Below are 21,137 nucleotides of genomic sequence, written 5' to 3' on the forward strand. Positions count from 1 at the left end.
TTATATACCACTATTCCTGTGTAGATCATAGCGGTTTCCAACAAAAAAATTACAACAAAAAACAATTATAAACAACATATATCCCCAACAATGTGCAAACCAACCATCCATAGCAATTAAAAACTATACAGCATCTAAAACCAATTATCTTACAAAACATTAAAACCATAACAAATAGCTGGATTGAACAGTATACATCATCAAGGGGAGATAAAAGATAACATTAAGGCACATGGGGAAAAGCCTGGCGGAATAGGAAGGTCTTCAAATTCCTCTTGAATACATCTAGGGAGGTGGCAACGCGGAGCTTGTCGGGCAGGGAGTTCCAAAGCTGTGGATATTCACAGAATGTATAAATATGGAGAGTACAATGGCCATCTACTATTTCCCAGATGAAGTGGTGTACCATCAAATGAAGAGACAGAGAGCCCTTGGTATCTTCTGAGGTTTGGTTCCAAGGGCCCCATGGATACCAAAATCCATGGATGCTGAAGCCCCATTATAGAGAATGGCATAGTAAAATGGTACCCCTTATATAAAATGGCATATTCAGGGTTTACTTTTTGGAATGTATTTATTTTTTAATATTTTCAAACTGTGGATGGTTGAATCTGCGAATACAGATAGCTGACTGTATATGTTAATTGAAAGGAGAAGAAGTGAAGTTTAAGAGTAGAACCTCTGGGGGTCATTTCCACTAGGATATGAATCTATTTCCTGATCGATTTATATGTGTGTTGTTTACACTGGGAACCATTTCAGAACTGACTGAGTTCAGTTGGATTCATGTTAAAGTGAGACAAATAAAAAAACACACACACACACTTTGTTCAGACACTAGTTTTTTTGGCAGTTCTTTTGTTTAAAAAAAATGATTCAGAGGAGTGTTTTAACAATGGGAATGAAGGATCTGATTTGCATCTCACCCAAAGTTGAGGGTGGTGAGCTAAGCTCCCTTGGCCTTGCAATCTCTCACCTGGCAGAGCAGGGTCCCGCTTTCAGGGACCTGGCTTTGGGACTGCAGTGGCCATGGAGGACAGCAGCCCAGAGGGAGTGAACCAGGTGCGGGACCTCTCTAGCCCAGTGGTTGCCTCAGAAAAGTCAGGTCCGCTCAGTCGGCTCAGCCTCACCAGCTCCTCTGGGAACCTCTCTGGGAGGGCATTCTCTTTCTGGCCCCTCTCCCTCCCTCCCTCCCTCCATCCCCGCCACCTTCCTCCTTCCTCCTCCTCCTCCTCTTCACTTCCCGATTGGATCTCTGGGGCCAAAGTGAGGCTGGAGCAAGGGGCATTGCTGCCACGGAAGGAGAGGGTCCCCCAGAGGATTCAGGCAAGCAGCGGTGAGGCGAAGGGCACATTAGAGTAGATCAACAGGAGGAGCTGGAGAAGGAGCTGCCGGGGCCCAAGCCTCACTGCCATATCACCACCCCCTCGCTGCTGTTGCTGTGTGTCTACAAGTCATTTCCATCTTAGGGTGCACCTGTCATGGGGTTTTCTTGGCAAGGTTTATTCAGAAGGAGTTTGCCTTTTCCTTCCTCCTCCTCCTCTTCCTCCCCTCCTTCCTCTCATTATCATCTCTCCATGGCAGCTGTTCTTCCTCTCCCCTCCCCAATCAGTGTGAATGACAAAGAGGAGTAAACAGCCCCAGAGAGATTCAGTCACCAAAATAACCCGGTTTCTACACTGAGTTATTTTGTAGTGGGAATGAATCCATGATGTGGCAATTTAGGAAGAGCACTTGCTCAGTTCTCCTATTAAAGTGACTGCTGGACTAAGGAAAAGGATATGATTCTTTGAAAGCTAGAGGGATTAACGTTAGAGTGACTTGCTTTAATCTTCTGTTACCTCCCTGTTATTCTCAGCTGCCCAGCATCAACCAACCAAGAAACAGAATACAGAATGACAGCAAATCATCTACACCCTAGACAGAGATCAATCCATTAATTTTAAAAATGTGAAACCTGTTACAAAATGTTTCAGTTAACCTCTCCTTACCCCTGTAAGGGGAAGTTAACTGAAACCTTTTCCTATCCAGGGTTCAAGCCAGCCATTCCTACTGAACAAGGCTTTTATCTACATTCTTCCTTATGCCCAGTGTTTTTGAGTCATGCCCCCATCTAACATTTTATGGCTATAATGCATGCTTAGGCCTTACTGAGCTATTGTGTATGGGGAGAAGTGCGCTACTATATGGTATATAGATACAGTTACAGATATAACACATATTTCTGCATGCCTCAGGATACCTCTGATTATATTTATATCTTGTTTTTTTCTTGTCTGGCTACATAGTAATTGACACTTGTCACCTGAATTGTTATATAAAGAGGGAAATATCAGTATTAGTTTACAATGTTTTTACTTGCAGTAACTTTAGGGTATTTTTCTCTTACAGCCTGCATCCACTTGCTAGTACAACAGAAACAAATACAGATTGGGTCTCCTATTATTAAAATGCTTGGGACTAGAAGTGTTTTGGATTTTGAATATTTTTGGATTTTAGAATGTTTGCATATACATAATGAGACATCTTGTAGATAGGACCCAAGTGTAAACATGAAATTCATTCATGTTTTGTATGCACTCTATACACACAGCCTGAAGGTAATTTTATACAGATTTTTAACAATTTTGTGTGTGAAACAAAGTTTGTATACACTGAAAGAACCATCAGAAAGCGAAGGAGTTGCTATCTCAACTACCCATCTATACAATTTTGGATTTTAGAATATTTTGGATTTTGGAATCCCATATACGAGATACTCAGTCTGTAATTGCAGTATGTTATACATGCTACAGTATTTCTGAAACTTATATCTATGAATATAAACATTTGTGCAGCAATAGATAAGGTGACTTCAAATGATTTACATCTAATTCAGAAACTGATTTCTTATATTTCCAATTAATTAGTTCAGTCTTTTTCTAGTTAGGGAATACTGAGAGCAGTCTCTTGCCATATTGCATGGCAAGAATAGAAGCAGGTCTACTAACACACTGATAATCCAGCAGATGTAGGTCAGTTTGGTATTTTCCATTTGTTCACATATTTATCCCTAAGCATCTACTGCAACTGACACTGTGAGGTAATTTGTCCTTAAAATTTCTCAGAGCTGCCAGACATTTTTAAGCTACTGGGACAGAAAGCTTTACAAAGCTGAGGCAGATTTAATGCTCACCAATATTGTTGGATAAAACATGGAAAATCTTTCCATATTGAGAGAAGTATATGAAATTAGGGGGAAGGAGTGAGAAAGGTTGGTAAGGATGAATGATGAAGGAACAGTACATACAATACAGTACATTAATGCTTTTATTAGAAGTTATAGAAATCGCTCTGTCATCAAGCAGTAGTCGAATACTTTCCGAATCTTCCACACCTTGGCCCCATAAAAGTATGAACTATGTGAAGGACTGTATTATTTATTCAAATTTCTGATTAACCTTTTCTTCATAGGATATTCTAAGCATATTCTATGCCTCAGTATGACTCCGTTTTTCAGTTGCAGGAACAAGAGCATTCAGATTTGGTAATATCTCTAACCTCACCCTCCCCAAGTACTGAGCAACTTGGAATGAATTACTATGTTTTTACAAATGAGTCACAAACAAACAAACAAATATGATGAGTTATATATACCATAACTCACTGGTTGCTCCAAGTTTGTTTTATTGAAAATGAGAGATGGGAACAGCTATTCAGATTCATTTTGGATCCTGGCTTGATGCATCTGTAATTTGCGCAAATAGATTTGGAGCCAGTCCACCTTGACTCAGGTCCCTAAACCAAGTCTAGACTCTAAAAGTTCATGCCTGCTTTTCCCATAATTTCCCAAATAAATAAATCACTAATACAAAAACTGCTATATTTTGTTCTCTTTCTCTGATTTGACACATTAATGGCTCCTTAGGTGGTTAAGCTAGTCTGGCAAACTGTAAACAGGAATTTTTGTAAGCATTCTATAGTATGTGTCCTCCCTTTTTTTTTTTCTAAAACTGGAACTGCCAATAATGCTTTTAATCTAAAAAAAAAAATGTGCAGATTCACTAGACCTGTAGGAAGGGATTATGCCTGCTAAACCTCAAAAACATGCATGGGCCCTTGTGCAAGATCAGCTTTTCCATTCTGAGGTTATTCAGAAACCTCATACTTTATCATCCATGATCTTGCTGGACTGTTGGTATGGAAATGATAGATAAAATAAGGGTGACTCTAAGTAACAAACCTGCAAAGTACCAGAAGGAAAATGTCTCAGAAGGAATCTGAAGCAAGACAGGGGAGAGGGTCACAATTTTACAAGTACTTGGTGATTGTACAACAGTGGGAAAGCAGACTTGGCAGCTGGACCTACTTTTCTTCCAACTGTGCGGGGGGGGGGGGCTGTCACATTGAAATGGTGGGATAAGTTACTCATTGTGCACAGATCACAAGTCCATGGTGGTTGGCTGATCTCCAGTTCAGGCTCTATATCAGAGGAAATTCTGTAATATACAATACCATGCTCCAAGTGTTGTTGGTAACCATGAAGCAACACTACTGGAACTAATATTGCTGCCTTTCAAAACAAAATTATATGCAGTGATATATTGCCTATGGCTAACATCAAAGTATCACAATTCACCAGCATGGCAGACACTGCTGGGAGTGCACTATCTGCAGCCTTGCATGCATGCCCCCATTCTACTCTAGAGAGAAGAAAGAAGGAGAAAATTCCATTGCATGACTGAAAGACTGGTCATCCAACTCAGTTTTTTTTTTTTCTTAGAAGAAGTGATTCAAAACAAATTCTGAGTTCAGTTTTTAAATTCTTGAAAAAGCTCCTTTGATTTTCAGTATCCTTTGGATGCCCACAAAAAGTATGTTTCCCTTCACCCTAAAAGATATATAGAGGTCTATTAATGACCTCAAAGATTTTTTAAATAAGAATTTGACCAAATTAATATATTAGACCTGAGGTCTAGACAGACTTTGTTTCTTTTGTTTATATTTAAATGTATAGTCCACTTCACTTCCCACAGACCACAACCAGTAGCAGAAAACCAGATAGTAAATGACTTCCTAATAGCTCTTGGACATTTTTCCAATTGATATGATCAGTGGTCCTGCTGGTGTTTCATGATATCTGGATGCTTAAAGGGGTTAGATATTAAATAGTTTCCTTGCTTCAAAGGCTCACAGAATACCTCTGAATTCCAACCTGTGAGCTTCCTTAGGGACTACATGGTTCCTTGGAGTTTTCAAAAAATCAATTTGTGCATGGCTTTTGTATGGTTGTGCTTCAGCTAGAATTTCTATATGGGACACAGAAAAAATCAAAGAGTAAACCTTTTGATTTTTGAATGCTTTGCCTAGCTATTCAATAAATGGTTGTAGCTATAGGGGTAGGCACAGCTCAGAGCTAAGCACATGCTTTCAATCCTGAAGGTCCCACAGTTTGACAACTTCAGTTAAAGGGATCAAATAGCAGGTGATATGAAAAACCTGTGCCTGAGAGAGCATCTGCCAGTCAGTAAACAGTGCAAAAGATATCACAAGTATAAAGCATTCATGTATAGATCAGTGCAGATACTGTGTCATATATTACCTTGTTTCCACTCTATGATGAAGATCCATGGCCAGGCAGGTTAATGAATAAGCTATAAAGCAAACATGTTTTTAAAAATCCATAAATCTCTAGATTTTACACTTCACTGCTTCCCCCTCCCCCCCCCCATGATATTATATGGAGAAAGAAAACATTAAAATGTAGTGTAAAATCTACCTGCTCTATTCCATCTGATGGCATAGCATGATACAAATGCTATTAAATGAAGTGCCACAATATTTAATGAAGTGCCACAATCTTTTCCAGATGAGATGAAAGCACAGGGCATAAACATTGTGCCAAAGCAGACAACCCAAAAGGAGCAGCCTCTGGTTGCTCCAGACCTGATTGGGCTGGGATTGCAGGAACCGCATGGCCCACTCCTGAAGCAGGCTGTTGCCATGATCCCAACAGGAGTGGATTAAATCTGCTTCTAAAAAGTCCAACCCGCGTCAGCTTGGCGCTGCCTCAGTGCGGTTTCCAGCTGCTTTGGGGGCATGCATCATATAAACATAATGCATAAGCAACAGGAAAGCAGAAAAAAGGCATGCACTAGAAACATGGATTACTTTGGTGCAATGGACTTAACAGTTGAACCTCTCAACATGACCACTCAAACACTTCCTGTAGTTCTTATAACAGGAACTTGGTCACATTTCTCCATTCTCAAGTAACAGTGAACTAAAAGCCAGTCACTGATCACTGCCTACTTTAACATAACAAACACTATTCTCAGATCACAAAGCACTACTAAAAAAGTACCTGCAGATTTTCAGAGGGATGCAGTATCAGGACCCTTTGACATAACTTTATGTTCTACATCCAGTTTTTAGTTCTGGCTAATAAAGTTGGTAAATCAACATTTGCACAATTGAATTTAGGCCTATGTCTGCAATTTCTATCTTTGTCAGCTAGAGGTCATTTTACAAAAGGCTTTACAGATAGTGTAGAGGACCAGCAAAGCAGCAGTAGAATCAACTACTTATCATGTGGAATCATCTTCTGTCATGCTTGCCTTATACTATCCATATCAGGAAGAACTGACCTAAACCATGGAAGTAGCCAGAGACAAACATACAGATAAATGTATAGGTTATATCAGTAATATAATCAACAATGGTTGTTCTACAGATAAATGTCTGGTTCTTAAATAATTTTCTTTTATTATTTTTTTTCAGGTGATGCTGTAGAACAACCATTGTTGATTATATTACTGATATAACCTATACAGGTCAGCAATGTAAACAATGACCCAGTATTCACATCAAAAATTGATGGTGGTCACATCTAAACAGCAATGGACTGTGAGGTTTTTATCAGCCAGAAGCTATTCTTGCATATGAGAAATACTATGAGTTAACCAAATTTCCTTTTCAACCCAATCAATGGATCTAATCCTATTGAGGTCCATGCATGTACACAGACACACAAACACATATACACATTTTTAAAAATGAGAGGTCATTCATATTTCATATCATATTTCCCCCATTTTTTCTGCCAAATGTCTGATTTAGCTTTGAGACTGTTTTCACATCATATCAAACTTTAGTGATTGGGAACATTACACTTTCAGTCAGAAACATAGCATTTAAAATCTTATGGCCTTGTAACTTTTGGTCAATTCTCAATAAAAATTCTCAGAATAACAGGTTTTTTTTTAAAATCACTTGTTACATTGCATATATGTTGCATTGTATTGAATGACAATGTGCACTGAACGCAATGGGGTGAACTCATGAAAGCTCAGTCTGTAATCAATTTGATAATTAAGATGTCATGGGACTTTGTTTCTTTCTGTACCAGAGTAACACAGCTACCCCTTTGGAAATTACTAGAATATTTATATTTGTATAAGTTAGAAAAACAAATATAGCCATGGAAATGAAAATTCACACACACACACACACACAATACTTCAATCAAGCATTCAATGGCATGTGCTTTGGCCAATACAATTTTTGTGATGTTATGAAAAGTCAGGGTTGAAAAAGTACATAATCAAATAATAGCCACAAATATAACAAAATATAACAACAGAAGAAAAACACAGAAAGATTTTATTTAATTCTGAGGTATAACAATGGTAACAAATTTCCAATACAATAAAAACAAACCATGAATATCATTCAAAGAAAATGACATGGTGCAATCCATTTCTGATAGCTGTAAGCCTGCACTTTGCCTGAGTTGTCCTTTTTAAAAAAGCAATACACTTCACTAGTAATACTATTTGAATATCCTATGTACATGTATTTCTAATTAACATTCTTTAAGCTACTCATTTTACCTTACATGTAATCATATCAAGACTGCAATCCTGTCCATATAATTTCTCCTTTAGGACTTCTAAATAAATATACAGAGATTTGGCTTTGATGTTCAGGGGCTGTTTGTTTATTACTACCTTAGTAATAATTTAAAATATTTTCATAAGATTTTCACCCCAGTTTTGTTTTGTTTTTTAAGAAACTTGACGTGTCTGGAACTGCTACCTTAAAATTTCTATTTTAAAGAAATGTTCTTGCATTTAAATTCATGCAAGGGTTTGTATATAGTTTTTATATATTCGGATTACCAGAAACCCTATTTTATATATGAAATATAGAAACCATTATGGCTTTAAATAAATTCTGTAAACCACTAGGATTTTGTGATATATGTATTGTGGGGAATCTCTGATCCATAACCTTACATCTATTTAAAGTATGGTGCTATTCCACACACCTCACACATAAGTACTGTACTAGAAACAGATCAAAATGTTCAGATTACTTACATATTTCTATATGTTTGACTTGATTATAGTTTTGAAGCTCATCATGACCACTAGTGTGTTTTATGGCACAATAGAAATCACTCAAGGCAACTCATTGTTTCTACTTATTCTTAAGAGAAAATGGAAAAAAATATGTTTCTGATTCATAAACACATCAGCATGATGTTTTGAAAGGACATATCACAATCAAACTCTAACCAAGAATTAGCTAGTCATCTACTGACAATCATTCACTGAAATTTTCACTTCAATCACACTTTTGCTCAAGGAGCTGGAGGAATTGTTCTGTGGAATATTTACTTACTGCTAGTGAAGTGCTGAGTAACTGTTTCTGTATCTAACACAGTGCTACCCAGTATTTTCACAAAAGCACAGCACATTAAAGCATTAGATGCCATTTGCATTATCACACAGCAGGGGGCTACAGCAGCTACAATTCTGGGACAATTCTAACACCTCTATACACATGAAGTACAGTAAAATATATTTACTGCTGCCATTTCATACTACACATTATGCAATCCACAGCTTTTGAAAGTGCATTACTCAGCTAATGAATGCCTTTAGATTGTTCAAGTAAGCTTATAATTAATTTTGCAATGCTGATAAAACATCTACCAATGCTAGATATTTAGCTTTGCAAATTTATCAATTTAGTTTTAAAATCAAAATAATGCAATTAAGCATCATTGTGAATAAATGTATCAAGAGTCTGCACTATAAAATGGGTGGCTTGGGATATGTGGGTGGGGCTACACTTACATAATCTGGAAGACCTATTTTTACTGCAGGAAATAATGGCAGAAACTAAACAAAATATTCATTTTGATACCTAGGGGGGAAAAGACTATTCTTACTCTCACAAAGCAAGATCTCCCATATGATGATGATGATGATGGTGATGATTATTATTATTTTGTCTTCCAGTTTAACATCATTAACTGGCATGGAGGTATTTAAGTAATACGTTTCTACTTTGTACAGTGATATTTTGAATCTAAGAAATGATATCAGTCCTTTTAGACACAGAAGAGCCATTATTTCCTCAAATTGTTATTTTTATTGTTTGTAGCTGACCATGTTTAAGGGGGACTGTTCTCATACAGCCAGGCTCCCATACAGGCCACCTTGACTACACAAACTCAAGAATAAATCAAAATCTCGATTTCACACGCTCACTATATATTAATATAGCTAACTCCACTTAAGGTATTTGAGAGCCAGATGGCTTTTTACTCCAAAAGATGTCAATGTTCTTCAAGATAAAGCAGTGAACCTCTTCAGTAGACATCTCCAGCAAGACCTGATTTCATATGGATTTAAGCATGTTACATCTTTGTTCCTAGACAATACAACCTGCAGAAGAGAAATGGGGAAAGGCTAAAAGAGCCTTGAGCTGATCAATCGAAAAGTTTGGGAAACAAATTTAGCTGGCAGAATTCTCTATATCTTCCAGACAAGAATAATGGTGTCTACAGACACCAAGTATATTGAACAAATTAATGCAGAAGAAGTGACAAAAACAAAACAAAACCAAAATAGATGGCATAATGAGAAATTTAAAGCTGTCTTAAGCTATATTTATAGATCAAACTAAGTGTATATTAATTATTTTAGATGTATTTCCTGTGTCATAATTGTTTCTCGAACATGACACAAACACAGATTCTGAAAAAAGACACATCAGTCAAACTGTAATATATCCAGATATATCTGGTCACGTGATTTTTATTTGTAAGAGAAGAAATTAAGAAAAAGTGTCCAAGCTTGAGAGACTAAATGCTTGAAATGCTATTTTTGTCAACTGTTGCTGAAAACAAAACTGGCAGTTTGATTATATGTAACAAAACACCCCATTTTTTGAAATATAGGGAAAGTATCAGGCAGATGGAGACAGCATAGCATAGTGATTTGAGCGTTGGATTATTACTCTGGGGACCAGGGTTCAAATCTCCCCCTCAGTCATGGGAATCTACTGGTTGACCTTGGGCAAGTGACACACTCTCAGCTTCAGAAAACCCCATGATAGGTTTACCTTAGGTTCATCATAAATCAGAAACGACTTAAAAGCACCCAACAACAACAACAACAATCAGGCAGGTGACACAATAAGAAATGGGTTGTTCTTTCTGCTATTTGAAAAAGCCCAGATTGATTACCTTCCGGCATGCAAGACCAAAAAGCAATCTCTTGCATGACTCCACCTCCCCCTTTTTACCTGATGCTGTCTGCAGTGGTGCATTCCCCCCCCCCCCGCACATTCACTGAACTGCTGTACTCAAAAACCCAAAAATCCTTGTATCTAGATGAACAGATACAATTTTAAAACATAAGGTGACTCTTGAACACATTTATGTACTGAATGTGTTGACTCCACCCTAAAAATATCAAGTTTTCATTCACCAAAGCAACCACAATTATACTGGTGAGAGAAAAAAAAATCCATATCAGAAAGCTTCTCCCTCCTTTTGCAGCAAAGAAAATTGACACTTCACATGGAAATGTAATAAGAGAGGCAAACCCCCACATATGCCACCTGCCAGTTTCCCCAATAAATAATCTCACACAGCAGCTTCATGCCAGCTCCTTGTACTATGGCATTCCCAGGAGCTCGCACAGACCCGAAAGGAACGCAAACAGACCCACAGAAATCATTGCAGTCAGAAAATGCAAGCATTTCACTTCCTTTCAGCACTGCTTACAAAAACCCTGCTTCCTTGAAGATGGAACAGGGGCTGCATGCAGGCAGGTCCCCAGATAAAGCAGAGTTGCAGACTCCAAAGGTTACTTTGCTTTTGGTGGGGAGGGGATGGCGGAAGGTGGGGGAGAGGCTTCCACTCCTTTCTCCAGAGACCTCCTCTCATGATGCTGCAAGTGCATGGTGCCATGAAATACAATAAACTTTATAATGCTGCTACTGAAGAAGAGCAATTGTGGGAAAAGGGGGGGGGGGGGGAGAGAAGAAATGTTACAAGGTCACTCACTGAGCTCTTTCTGAATTCCCTAAAGACAAGAGAGACTGAGACGATTCTTTATCTTTGCCATCAGCCATCCTGATAGGGAGAAATGACAACCCTTCCTGAGGAAAACATATGGATAAGTTGCTGATGCTTGCTGACCTCATTTAGAGCCCCCCACCCCAAAAAAAACCATCTAGATTATTGTTTAGCACAACAGTCCTTCATGGTAACACATTTGGATATCTAGTCACCCTCCCTCTCGCTTCGCCTGTGGGAAAGGGAAGGAGAAATGGGGGGGGGGCAGCAGGAGCATCTCTCCACCAGATACTCAAACACTGCAGCCATAAAGGGGGAGAGAGAGGGAAAGAGACACACAGACACACAGACACATGCACATCCTTCCCCCTCATTGCACATTCCAGCACCACAGCCACAGAGCTTCTCTGTTGGCTCCTTAATACACATCACCGTTTAATTTCATTTCCAAGTGGTGATCGATGAGGGATAGGAAATATGCCTTCCCAGTCCTCCCTCCCATCCACAACCGTCCATTTGTACAAAGACAGTAGTTTGCACATTTCCCCCTTCCCTGAAACTGCTAAGGGTTGTGTGTGTGTGTTTTCCTCCCCCACTTGAGAGGTCATTTGGCATTGATGGCCAACGGTACAATGAATAAGAACGAGAGAAACAAGGGGTAAATAAAACCCTGTGCCTGGGAAAGGCGTGCGAGGAGGCATTCCATGTTGCCAGTTACTGGAAGAGAGAGGAGAGAGATGCTTTCAGCTCCCTCCTCTGTAGGTCTCCCTTCTCAGACAAGGCACCCAGGGACCAGCCTTTGCCTTCCAGTCCCTGGCGCTGCAGAGCCAGGCTCTCCTCCTCCTCCTCCTCCTCGCTGGCTGGCTGGCTGCCTTCCGAGAGTCCCACTTTTGTCGAGAGGGATCCGATGGGGGAAAGGGGGCGAGGAAGGCTGGCGGAAAGGGAAGGTTACCCGGAGTTGAAAGAGGCGGTGTGTGTGTTGTGTGGAGGGAGGGGGGGCGAGAAGCTGCAAGACTCTCGGGGGAAAGGAGGCACGAGGGGAGAAGGAAGGGCCATTAAAGGGCGGGTAAAGGGAGGATTAATGTTTGTGCAGCACTTCGAGGGGGGAAAGCGCCGTCCAAGTGGAGCTGAGGGAGGGAGAGGAAAGCGGGAGGCAGAGGGGGAAGAGGGATGGATGGATGGAATGGGGAGGAGAAGAAAAGAAGAAGAGGAGGAGGAGGAAGAAGGAGGCAGGAGGAGGGGAAGGAAAGGGACGGAGGGAGCACAGGATTAGAGAAGCCAGACATGTGGCGGCCGTCAGGGAGGAGGAGGAGGAGGAGGAGAGCTTTCCGAGGCAGAGAGGCCAAGGAGGGGCAGATTTGGGGCAGGAGGGGAAGGGAGGAGGAGGAGGCGGCAGGAAGAAGGTCAAGCGAGGCAGCCCAGAAGGAGGGCGAGGAGGAGGAGGCCCCCAGCTTCCCCTCCTCAGCCTGAAGTTGGGGCCCAGAGGAAGAGGAGGAAGGAGAGGAGAGGAGAGGAGAGGAGAAGAGAAGGGGGTGGTACCTTGTATGAGGATCCCGCAGAGGCTGTACAAGCGCAGGACGACGCTGGGTTTCAGCCGCATCCTGGGGGCTTCCCTCGGGCGGGCTGGGCGCCAGGCAGAGAATCCCGCAGCCGACGCCGCCGGTGCTTCTTCCTCTCCCTCTCCTCCTCCTCCTCCTCTCCGGCTTGGTCCTCCCCCGCGAAAGAGCCCCCACCGCCTCCGCCTCTTCCTCCTCCTCCGCTGCAGTGTCTCCCTCAGCCTATCCAGCGGGGTGGAGAGGAGCACCAGGGCCGCCTGGGTCTGCCAGGGGGGCGAGAGGCTGCCCCTTCCCAACCACCGACGCCACCCCCAGCCTCAGCCTCCTCTGTTGCCTCTTCTGCCTCACCACCGACGCCCCACTCTTCCTCCCAGGCGTCCTCTTCCTCCTCCTCGCCTTCGTCGGCTGCTGCTGTCCCTTTCTTGACCCAAGAGAGAAGGAGAGAGACCGGGGGTTGTCTTCCGTGGCTCCCCTTCCTTCCCCTTTTCCTCCAGAGGAGACGGCCCTCCAGCTGCAGCCCTCGCCTCCCTGCCGCTCCGCACGCGCTCTCTCTGCTGCACGAGCCGCTTTTTCCCCAGCTCCAGACACAAGAAGGGCAAGCTCAGCGCACGCACCTCCTCCTCCTCCTCCTCCTCTCTCTCGTCCTCCTCCTCCCTCCCTCCTTTCTCCAACGAGGCTCCTCCTTCTCCCAAGCCATGCTTCTCCATCACCTTCTTCCTTCACCCCTCCTCCATCCCTCTCTCTCACAATTGGCCCCTCCTCTAACTCTCCAGGCCACGCCCACCTCACGCCTCCTCCTCCTCCCCCCCCCTCTTTATATAGCTTCCTCCCCTTTTGATGACAGACAGCTCCGGCTTCCCAATGGAAAGAGGCGCATCCTCTGGACCACCGCTCTGTCAAAGGGAAGAGATGTTGAATGAGTTCTGGGCGGGGCCTCAAGGTTTGGAGGAGAGATTAAGGGGAGGGGGCTCTGCTCATCCTCATCCCTCCTCCTCCTTTTCTTCTGGCCTCAACTTTTGGAGTGGCATCCCGTCGAGCCTATGGGAAGGACGACGACGCCTTTCTTTCCCGGCCAATGGGAGACTCCGGGGGAAAAGGATACAAAAAGGTGTGGGAGCGAAGCAGGCGCGAAGTCGCTGTCCAAAGGTGGTCCTGAAAAGGAGATGTTGCTCGGCTTCCCCGGCTGAGAGCAAGGAAGCGGAGCAAGCGGCTCGAAACGGTGCCTAGTTCAAAGGCGTAGAGAATTTATCCACACTGCGGGGATAATCCAGTTCGATACCGCTTTAACTGCCATGGCTCAAGGCTCTGGAATTCTGGGAAGGGTAGTTTGTTGTGGCACCTCTGAGCCATGGCAGTTAAAGCGGTATCGAACCGGATTATCCCCGCAATGTGGATGCAGCCTGAGAAGCAGAGAGCGAAGGAAGGCGCCAAGGCGAGGGAGAAAAATGGGTCACCGCGCAGCCAAGAGCAGCAGTCTTCAAAAGGAGAATTGGAGGCTTTAAAAGCAGCGAGGAGAACAATAGCCCCGGAGGAAAGGAAAGCAGCCAAACCGGGAAGCACCTTTCATAAGCGCCTGGCGGGAAACACAGACACACAGAGAGAGACACACCTGAATGCCAAGGCATCTGGAAGCGGAGGGAGAAGCGGCGCCTCAGAAAACCCAGGCCTTGGACTAAGCTGACCTCCTCTTTCGCCTTTTCCCTCAGATGTCCAGGTCCTGCTGCAGCCGAGGAGGGGGTTGCAAGGTTGCTCTTCGTTACTGTAACTTCACTACAGTGGTGTGGTTTCGAGTCACCCAAAGAAGGAGACAGCCTTCTCTGCCTCCTTTTCCTTCCCAGGCATTTTATCCTTTGAGGCTCCTCACTGTGCAGCTTTTGAAGACTTGAACCTCCTTCCTCAGGTGCAAGAGGTGAAGCCGAGAGTCCAGAGCACTTCGGTGGCTGCAAGGAAGGGTGATGGTGGGAAGATGTAAACTCTAAAGCAATCCATGGGGTTTTTGTGGGTTTTTTGGGCTATGTGGCCATGATCTAGAAGAGTTTATTCCTGATGTTTTGCCAGTAGCTGTGGCTGGCGAAACATCAGGAATAAACTCTTCTAGAACATGGCCACGTAGCTTGAAAACTCCACCAAAGGGGAAAAAACAAAACAAAACCATGAAAGCCTTTGACATCTAAAGCAATCCCTTGTTATTTGTCATTATTTCCAGAACACCAATATATAATAATCACGTGGCTCCCTATGGATGGCCCACTCAGTACAAGCGTTTCACTGGTGACTTTACTGTTCCTCCTGTTTTTATGGACTCTCCATTCCGCCTCTTGCATCTGAGGAAGTCTACGAAAGCTCATACTACCCACTCCTTTCTCTCAGTGAGCCTCAAGGGTGCTACAAGACCCCTTGGCATACTGATGTTCCAGACTAACATGGCTATGTCTTTGCCTTGTATCCCACTTACTCATTTTCTATCCCCCTTTTCACCAAAGGTACAGAACTGGTACCCAAGACTTTTTTTTAACTCTTTGGACCCCCCCCCCCATTTTTAATTTTACATGTGGACATCGCTTCTCCTCCTTAATGTAGTATACAAACACAAATATTTTGTTCATTTGGTTTGTGTATTTTCATCCTCACTTTCATGCCTATTCGTATAAGGAAATAACATCATTCAAATCTTAGTTAAATAAAGTCATTATTCATCTCTAAACGTGCACATTTTACATACAAAAAGTTTGGGAAGAGGAGGGATCAGAGCCCCCCGCCCCTTTGAGCAACTCTTGCATCCCCACCATTTCAGAATAGCTGGCTTAAAGGCTTTTATTGTAAAGCTACCTTTATACTCTGCCATTACTCTAGTGAGCATAGTGCAGCATACATGGCTTTCCTCACTGCTTTTTCTTCAAAGCAGCCCTTTGAGGGAGACCATGCTAAAGACGTAACTGGTCCAGAGGAAGTCCATCAAACTTCATGACTCAATGGGGACTAGAACCCACATCTTCCCAAGTTCCACTTCAGTGATCTAACCATTGCATCACACAGCACACAAAACACCTGTCGACCCATAAAAACAGGGGGGACAGTAAAGTCATCAGTGAAATGGTTGTACTGAGTGGGCCATCTAGATGGCCATAGGGAGCCATGTGATTATTACATACTGATGTTCGGGAAATAATTGCACATATCAAGGGATTGCTTTAGAATTTACATCTTCCCAACATCATCCTTCCTTGCAACCACAGAAGTGCTCTGAGATTTTCTTGGACCCTGAAAACAGCATCTAGTTTGCTGAGGAACAGTATGGTCACTGTCTGTCATTGCATATCACTGATGGGCAGAACTAAACATCCGTGATAGAGGAATGGCAGTTGTTTTATGATGCCCATGTGCAGAATGCCCATGAAAAGTTGAAGAAGTAAAGTCACACCGATGGCCAAGGTCCTATACTGCAGTCCTGGGCTAGCTCCTCGAACCAACATTATTGTGTGTCCAGACTGGATAAAGTTCTAATGGATGACTACCAAGCTCAGCAAAGAAGCTGGAGTGCAGAACTGTCCCATAACATCAGTGGAAGCAAGGCTATACTCCTATATCATCACCTGAGTGTCCTATGTATGAGTAATGAATCCATAGGGCTAGTACCTCAGATAAAATCGCTGTATCCATTAGGGCTAGTATATTAGATAAAATGGCTGCCAGCAGTGACATGGTAGTGGCAATGTGCACATGGTACTGCACATGGTAATATGCAAATTCATATTTGTGAACTGGATGCAAAACAGTAGAAGCAAATATAACATTATTTCCCAAGAGATCTGCATTTCTAAGACACTTTCAATGCACACTTCCAATTGGGATGTCTATCTGGATGTGCATCTTCTAAACTTGCTACAGTCTCTAATGTAAATAGTGATGACCTTTTCCACCCAGAACCACCAGTGTTCGTATTTGAGCAGTTGCTAGTGACTATGAGCACAACACACACATATGTTGACCTATAAGACTCAAAGCCAGGCTGTGTGAAGCCTGTAGTCATTGTTTTGAGGCTCTTCTCTTGACTTTGTCACATGGAGAAAGGTGCTTCGTGGAGGCTTTCTCAATGGATGTTCTTTTCAAAGGAAGATAACACCGGTCCCATCTGTTTTGTGCTGTGCTGTGCTTCCACTGGCATGCAAAGATGTGTCTATGGCTATATATGGATTACTGAAGAAAGGAAATAGATCAATGCTAATTTTTTTGCTGTACTCCAGGGGTGGGTAAAGTGCAGTCCACAGGCCAGATACAGCCACTGGGACCCTCAAGTGTGGCCCCTGGACCTGGATAGAAGCCCCTTAAAGACACCACACATTTTTTAAAAAAAAATGGGCCAATTTTTGGACAATTTCCTAGCCCCAAAACCCTTGCAATGTGCTCACGCCATGTCAGTTTGTTTCCCATGGCCTTCCAAAACTCCGCCCCCCAACACAAATTTTAAATTTTATTTTAAAATGGCTAAAAGTTGAGCAAAATTGTAACCGGAAGTGGAATTGCATCACTTTGGGAAAGCTGAAACATGCTTAGTGTGGAAAAATGGACCGTCACTCTTTGTGCACTTGCCCAAATTTGCTGTACATACTGTATTTTAATATTACAGTAAGTCCTCCATATCCACAGATATGGATTATTTTTCCACTCATTCAGCCACACATTTTTTAATATATATATATATTCAAAAAAAGAATTTTTTTTTTTGGTTTTTTCTTTTTATATAAGGGAAACCATTTTATTATGCCATTGTATTTAATTGGGCTTGAACATCAGTGGATTTTTTGGTATCCATCGGGGGGGGGGGGTGTCCTTGAATCAAACCTCAGCATATATCAAGGGCTCACTGTATAATTTGTTAACTTGTATTTTAATATTATTATTTTGATGTTTTTATTTTTTTTAATTTTAAAGTTGCTGTTATGAGCTGCAACAAGAAGCAATTTTTGAAAAATCTTCTAAAAATGACAAAGTATTAAAATACAGAGGTGACATCTATATGCCATCTTTTTAAGTACTGAAAGGCCTATGAAGTCCTCAGTCCATCCAACAGTAGAGGATGATCTCTCCAGTGTTACAAAATAAGTCTTCTAGCCACTGAAAAGGAAGAGTGAATCCATTTGGGTTGGCCAGATGTTAATTTCCCAAATGCAGGCAAATAGTTTAAGAGTCCATATATGTCTGTGAAAGTCAAAGATTGCTCCAAAACAAAATTAATTCAACTGATGACCTTTTGCCAAAAGGAAACTACCACTGCGCATAAGTGGTTGAGACTAGAGATGCATGAGAAGAATTGCAGCATCAGTAATTAGCCAATGTACTCAAATCTTTGCTGAAGAAATGTTGTTGAGTATGATATACAGAGATTTTGCTGTATAAATTAGACGTTAAAAATCATACGTGTAACGGGCCAAAACCACAATCCTTGGTTAAGGAAAATACAGCTTGCTAAGTTGTTATTACATTTCTTAAACTCTTAATATCATATTTATTAACCAGCACTAAATATTTATAAACATATATTACAGATTTTTTTGGGGGGGAGGGGAGAATTGAATTAACATTTTGCCAAGTGGAGGAGAGGGTGTGTAAAACTGTAGGGCATTGTCTAGATAAAAAAAAAAAAACATATTGGAACTGAAAAAGATGTCATTCTTTAAAGGCTGTCAGATCTTATAGAATCATAGAATCCATGGAAAAGACAACAAGGGTCATCCAGTCCACCCCCTGCCATGCAGGAACACACAATCAAAACTTATCAACTGATGGCCATCCAGCCAATATTTAAAAACCTCCAAAAAAAGGAGACTCCACCCCACTTCAAGGGAGTGTGTTTCACTCTCAAACAGTTCTTACTGTCAGGAAGTTATTCCTAATGTTGAGGTGGAATCTCTTTTCCTGTAGCTCGCATCCATTGTTCATTGTCCTCATCCCTTTATATACTTAAGCAGCCTATCATATCACCTCTTATCCTTCTCTTTTCCAGGCTAAATATACCCAACATACCCAGCTCCCTAAGTCTCTCCTCATAATGCATGGTTTCCAGATCTTCACCATTTTGATCATCCTCCTCTGCACACACTCCAGCTTGTCAACATCCTTTTTGAATTGTGTTGCCCAGAACTGGACACAGTAGTTCATATGAGGTATGACCAAAGCAGAACAGAATGGTACTATTACTTCCCTCAATCTACATGCTATATTTCTACTGGTGCAGCCTAGAATTGCATTGGCTTTTTAAGTTGCTGCATCACACTGTTGACTCATGTTCTACTGGTGGTTTACTGGGACATCTAGATCCCTTCACATGTATTCTTGTTAAGCCACATGTCTCCGTCCTGTATCTATGCATTTCATTTTATCTGCCTAAGTGCAGTACCTTATATTTCCCCCTGCTGGAATTTATTTTGTTAGTTTTGGCCCAGCTTTCTATCTATTAAGGTCATTTTTAATTTTGAAACTCTCTTCTGGAGTGTTAGCTACTCCTCCTAATTTGATATCATCTGCAAATTTGATAAGCATGTCCTTTACTCCTTCATCCACATCACTGATAAAGATGTTGAATTGGTCTGGGGCCAGGACTGAATCCTGTGTCCTCCTGCAAGTCACTTCTCTCCAGAATGAAGAAGACCCATTGCTGGACACTTTTTGGTTTACAAATTCACATAACAGTAGTATTGTGTAGCCCACCTTCTGCTAGCTTGTTTCCATAATACGTTGGGGGAACTTGTTGAAGGCCTCACTGAAATCAGGATATGCTCCATCCTCAGCATTTAATTTTATCCGAGAGAGAGAGAGAGAGAGAGAGAGAGATTGGTCTGGCAACACTTGTTTTTGAGAAACCCATGTTGACTTTTTGTAATTGTGGCACTGACTTCTAAATGTTCACAGATTCTCTGTTTAATTGTCTGCTCAAGAATCTTTCCTGGTATTGATGTCAAGCTCACTGAGTGGTAATTTGGGGGGTCTTCTTTCTTTTCCTTTCCCTTTATCTCATAGCCTGTAATCCTGTGAACAGAAGAAATCATGAGGATAATCAGTTTATTTAGAGAACAAATTGCCCTATCAACCCAAACCTTCCACATTAACATTTTCTTCCTAGTTTTCAAATCTGGATTACCTCAATGGGTTAATTTTCCATGGAAAAGTATATCAAAATAACTATTGTGATACTGTACAGCCAAATTTCTCAACTGCTAAATGTGCAGCGAGTAAAGCACATTCTGACATAGATTGGCCCACCACCTAAAAACAGGCATCAGGAAGAAGTTTCCAAGACACTCCAAGGTGGAGGGTGCACTACAGATAAAAAGAAAATCCCAGCAAGTAATACACATTAACAAACAGCACCAATGATACAAACCAAGCTCTGCAGTACCAAATCCTTGTTTATTGAATAGAAACTGCATCTTCCTCAAAGAAATCAAGGATTTTGAGGAATCCTCCACAAATTTCCAAAGAATAGAAGAAAATATATTATTCTTGTAAAGCATATACTATCCCAAGTAAAGCACTTATCTATTTTTAGCTAAAAGAGTCAGGTTTAAAGCTGTCTTGAGTCCCAGTTTACAGAGAAAAGTGGTGTATGTATCAAATAAATAAACACAATCAAATAAATAAATAGAACAGTATAGGGCAGGGCAATTTTTAAAAATGCCTTGACACTTGCTATTCATATACTGCATCATCACACTATTGAAAAAAGCCTGGAGTTATCATGGTTCTGTGTGTAAGATATAATCTCAGTGAACCCATTATGAACAGCACAAAACTATTAAACCTATGACTCATAAACAGCTTAAACAGAGACCCAGTAAATATATCTAAGTAGCATTATGGAAGTACCCATATGTAATTCAAACATCCAGATATATTTGCATTTTGGGCTGCATAACTGTAAGTGATACTATAAGCTGCATAATTATAAAGGATACAATAAGTACAGAACACTTCCTGTAAGAGGAACATCAGCAAACCCATTCATTCATTCATTCAATTTTATTTATGGTCGTTGACCAAAGTATCTCAAAAATATATTAATATTAACCAGTAAAAGCAAACTTACAAATATACCAGTACATCTAAATAAAATCAGTTAAAACACAAATGTGCATATAGACTTTATATAGCAACAATCTTCATTGTAAAATCATGGACTTTCAATAAACATTTTGAAGATGTGGCTGAATTTGAATAATCTTTCCTCT

At 41.4% G+C, this 21,137-nt stretch overlaps 1 protein-coding gene across 2 annotated transcripts in view; it reads right to left on the reverse strand.

Moving 5' to 3' along the window:
• CADM2 (cell adhesion molecule 2) overlaps positions 1–13,458 on the reverse strand; it is a 576,201-nt gene extending 562,743 nt beyond the window's left edge. For both annotated transcript variants that reach the window (XM_042460622.1, XM_042460621.1), the window contains exon 1: positions 12,896–13,458. In XM_042460622.1, the coding sequence (XP_042316556.1) occupies positions 12,896–12,956 (61 nt within the window). In that variant the 5' untranslated portion in view covers positions 12,957–13,458. The remainder of the gene's footprint in view (positions 1–12,895) is intronic.
• Between the last annotated feature and the right edge of the window lie 7,679 nt (positions 13,459–21,137).

This window comes from Sceloporus undulatus, chromosome 3 (assembly GCF_019175285.1).
Source record: "Sceloporus undulatus isolate JIND9_A2432 ecotype Alabama chromosome 3, SceUnd_v1.1, whole genome shotgun sequence".
NCBI lineage: Eukaryota > Metazoa > Chordata > Lepidosauria > Squamata > Phrynosomatidae > Sceloporus > Sceloporus undulatus.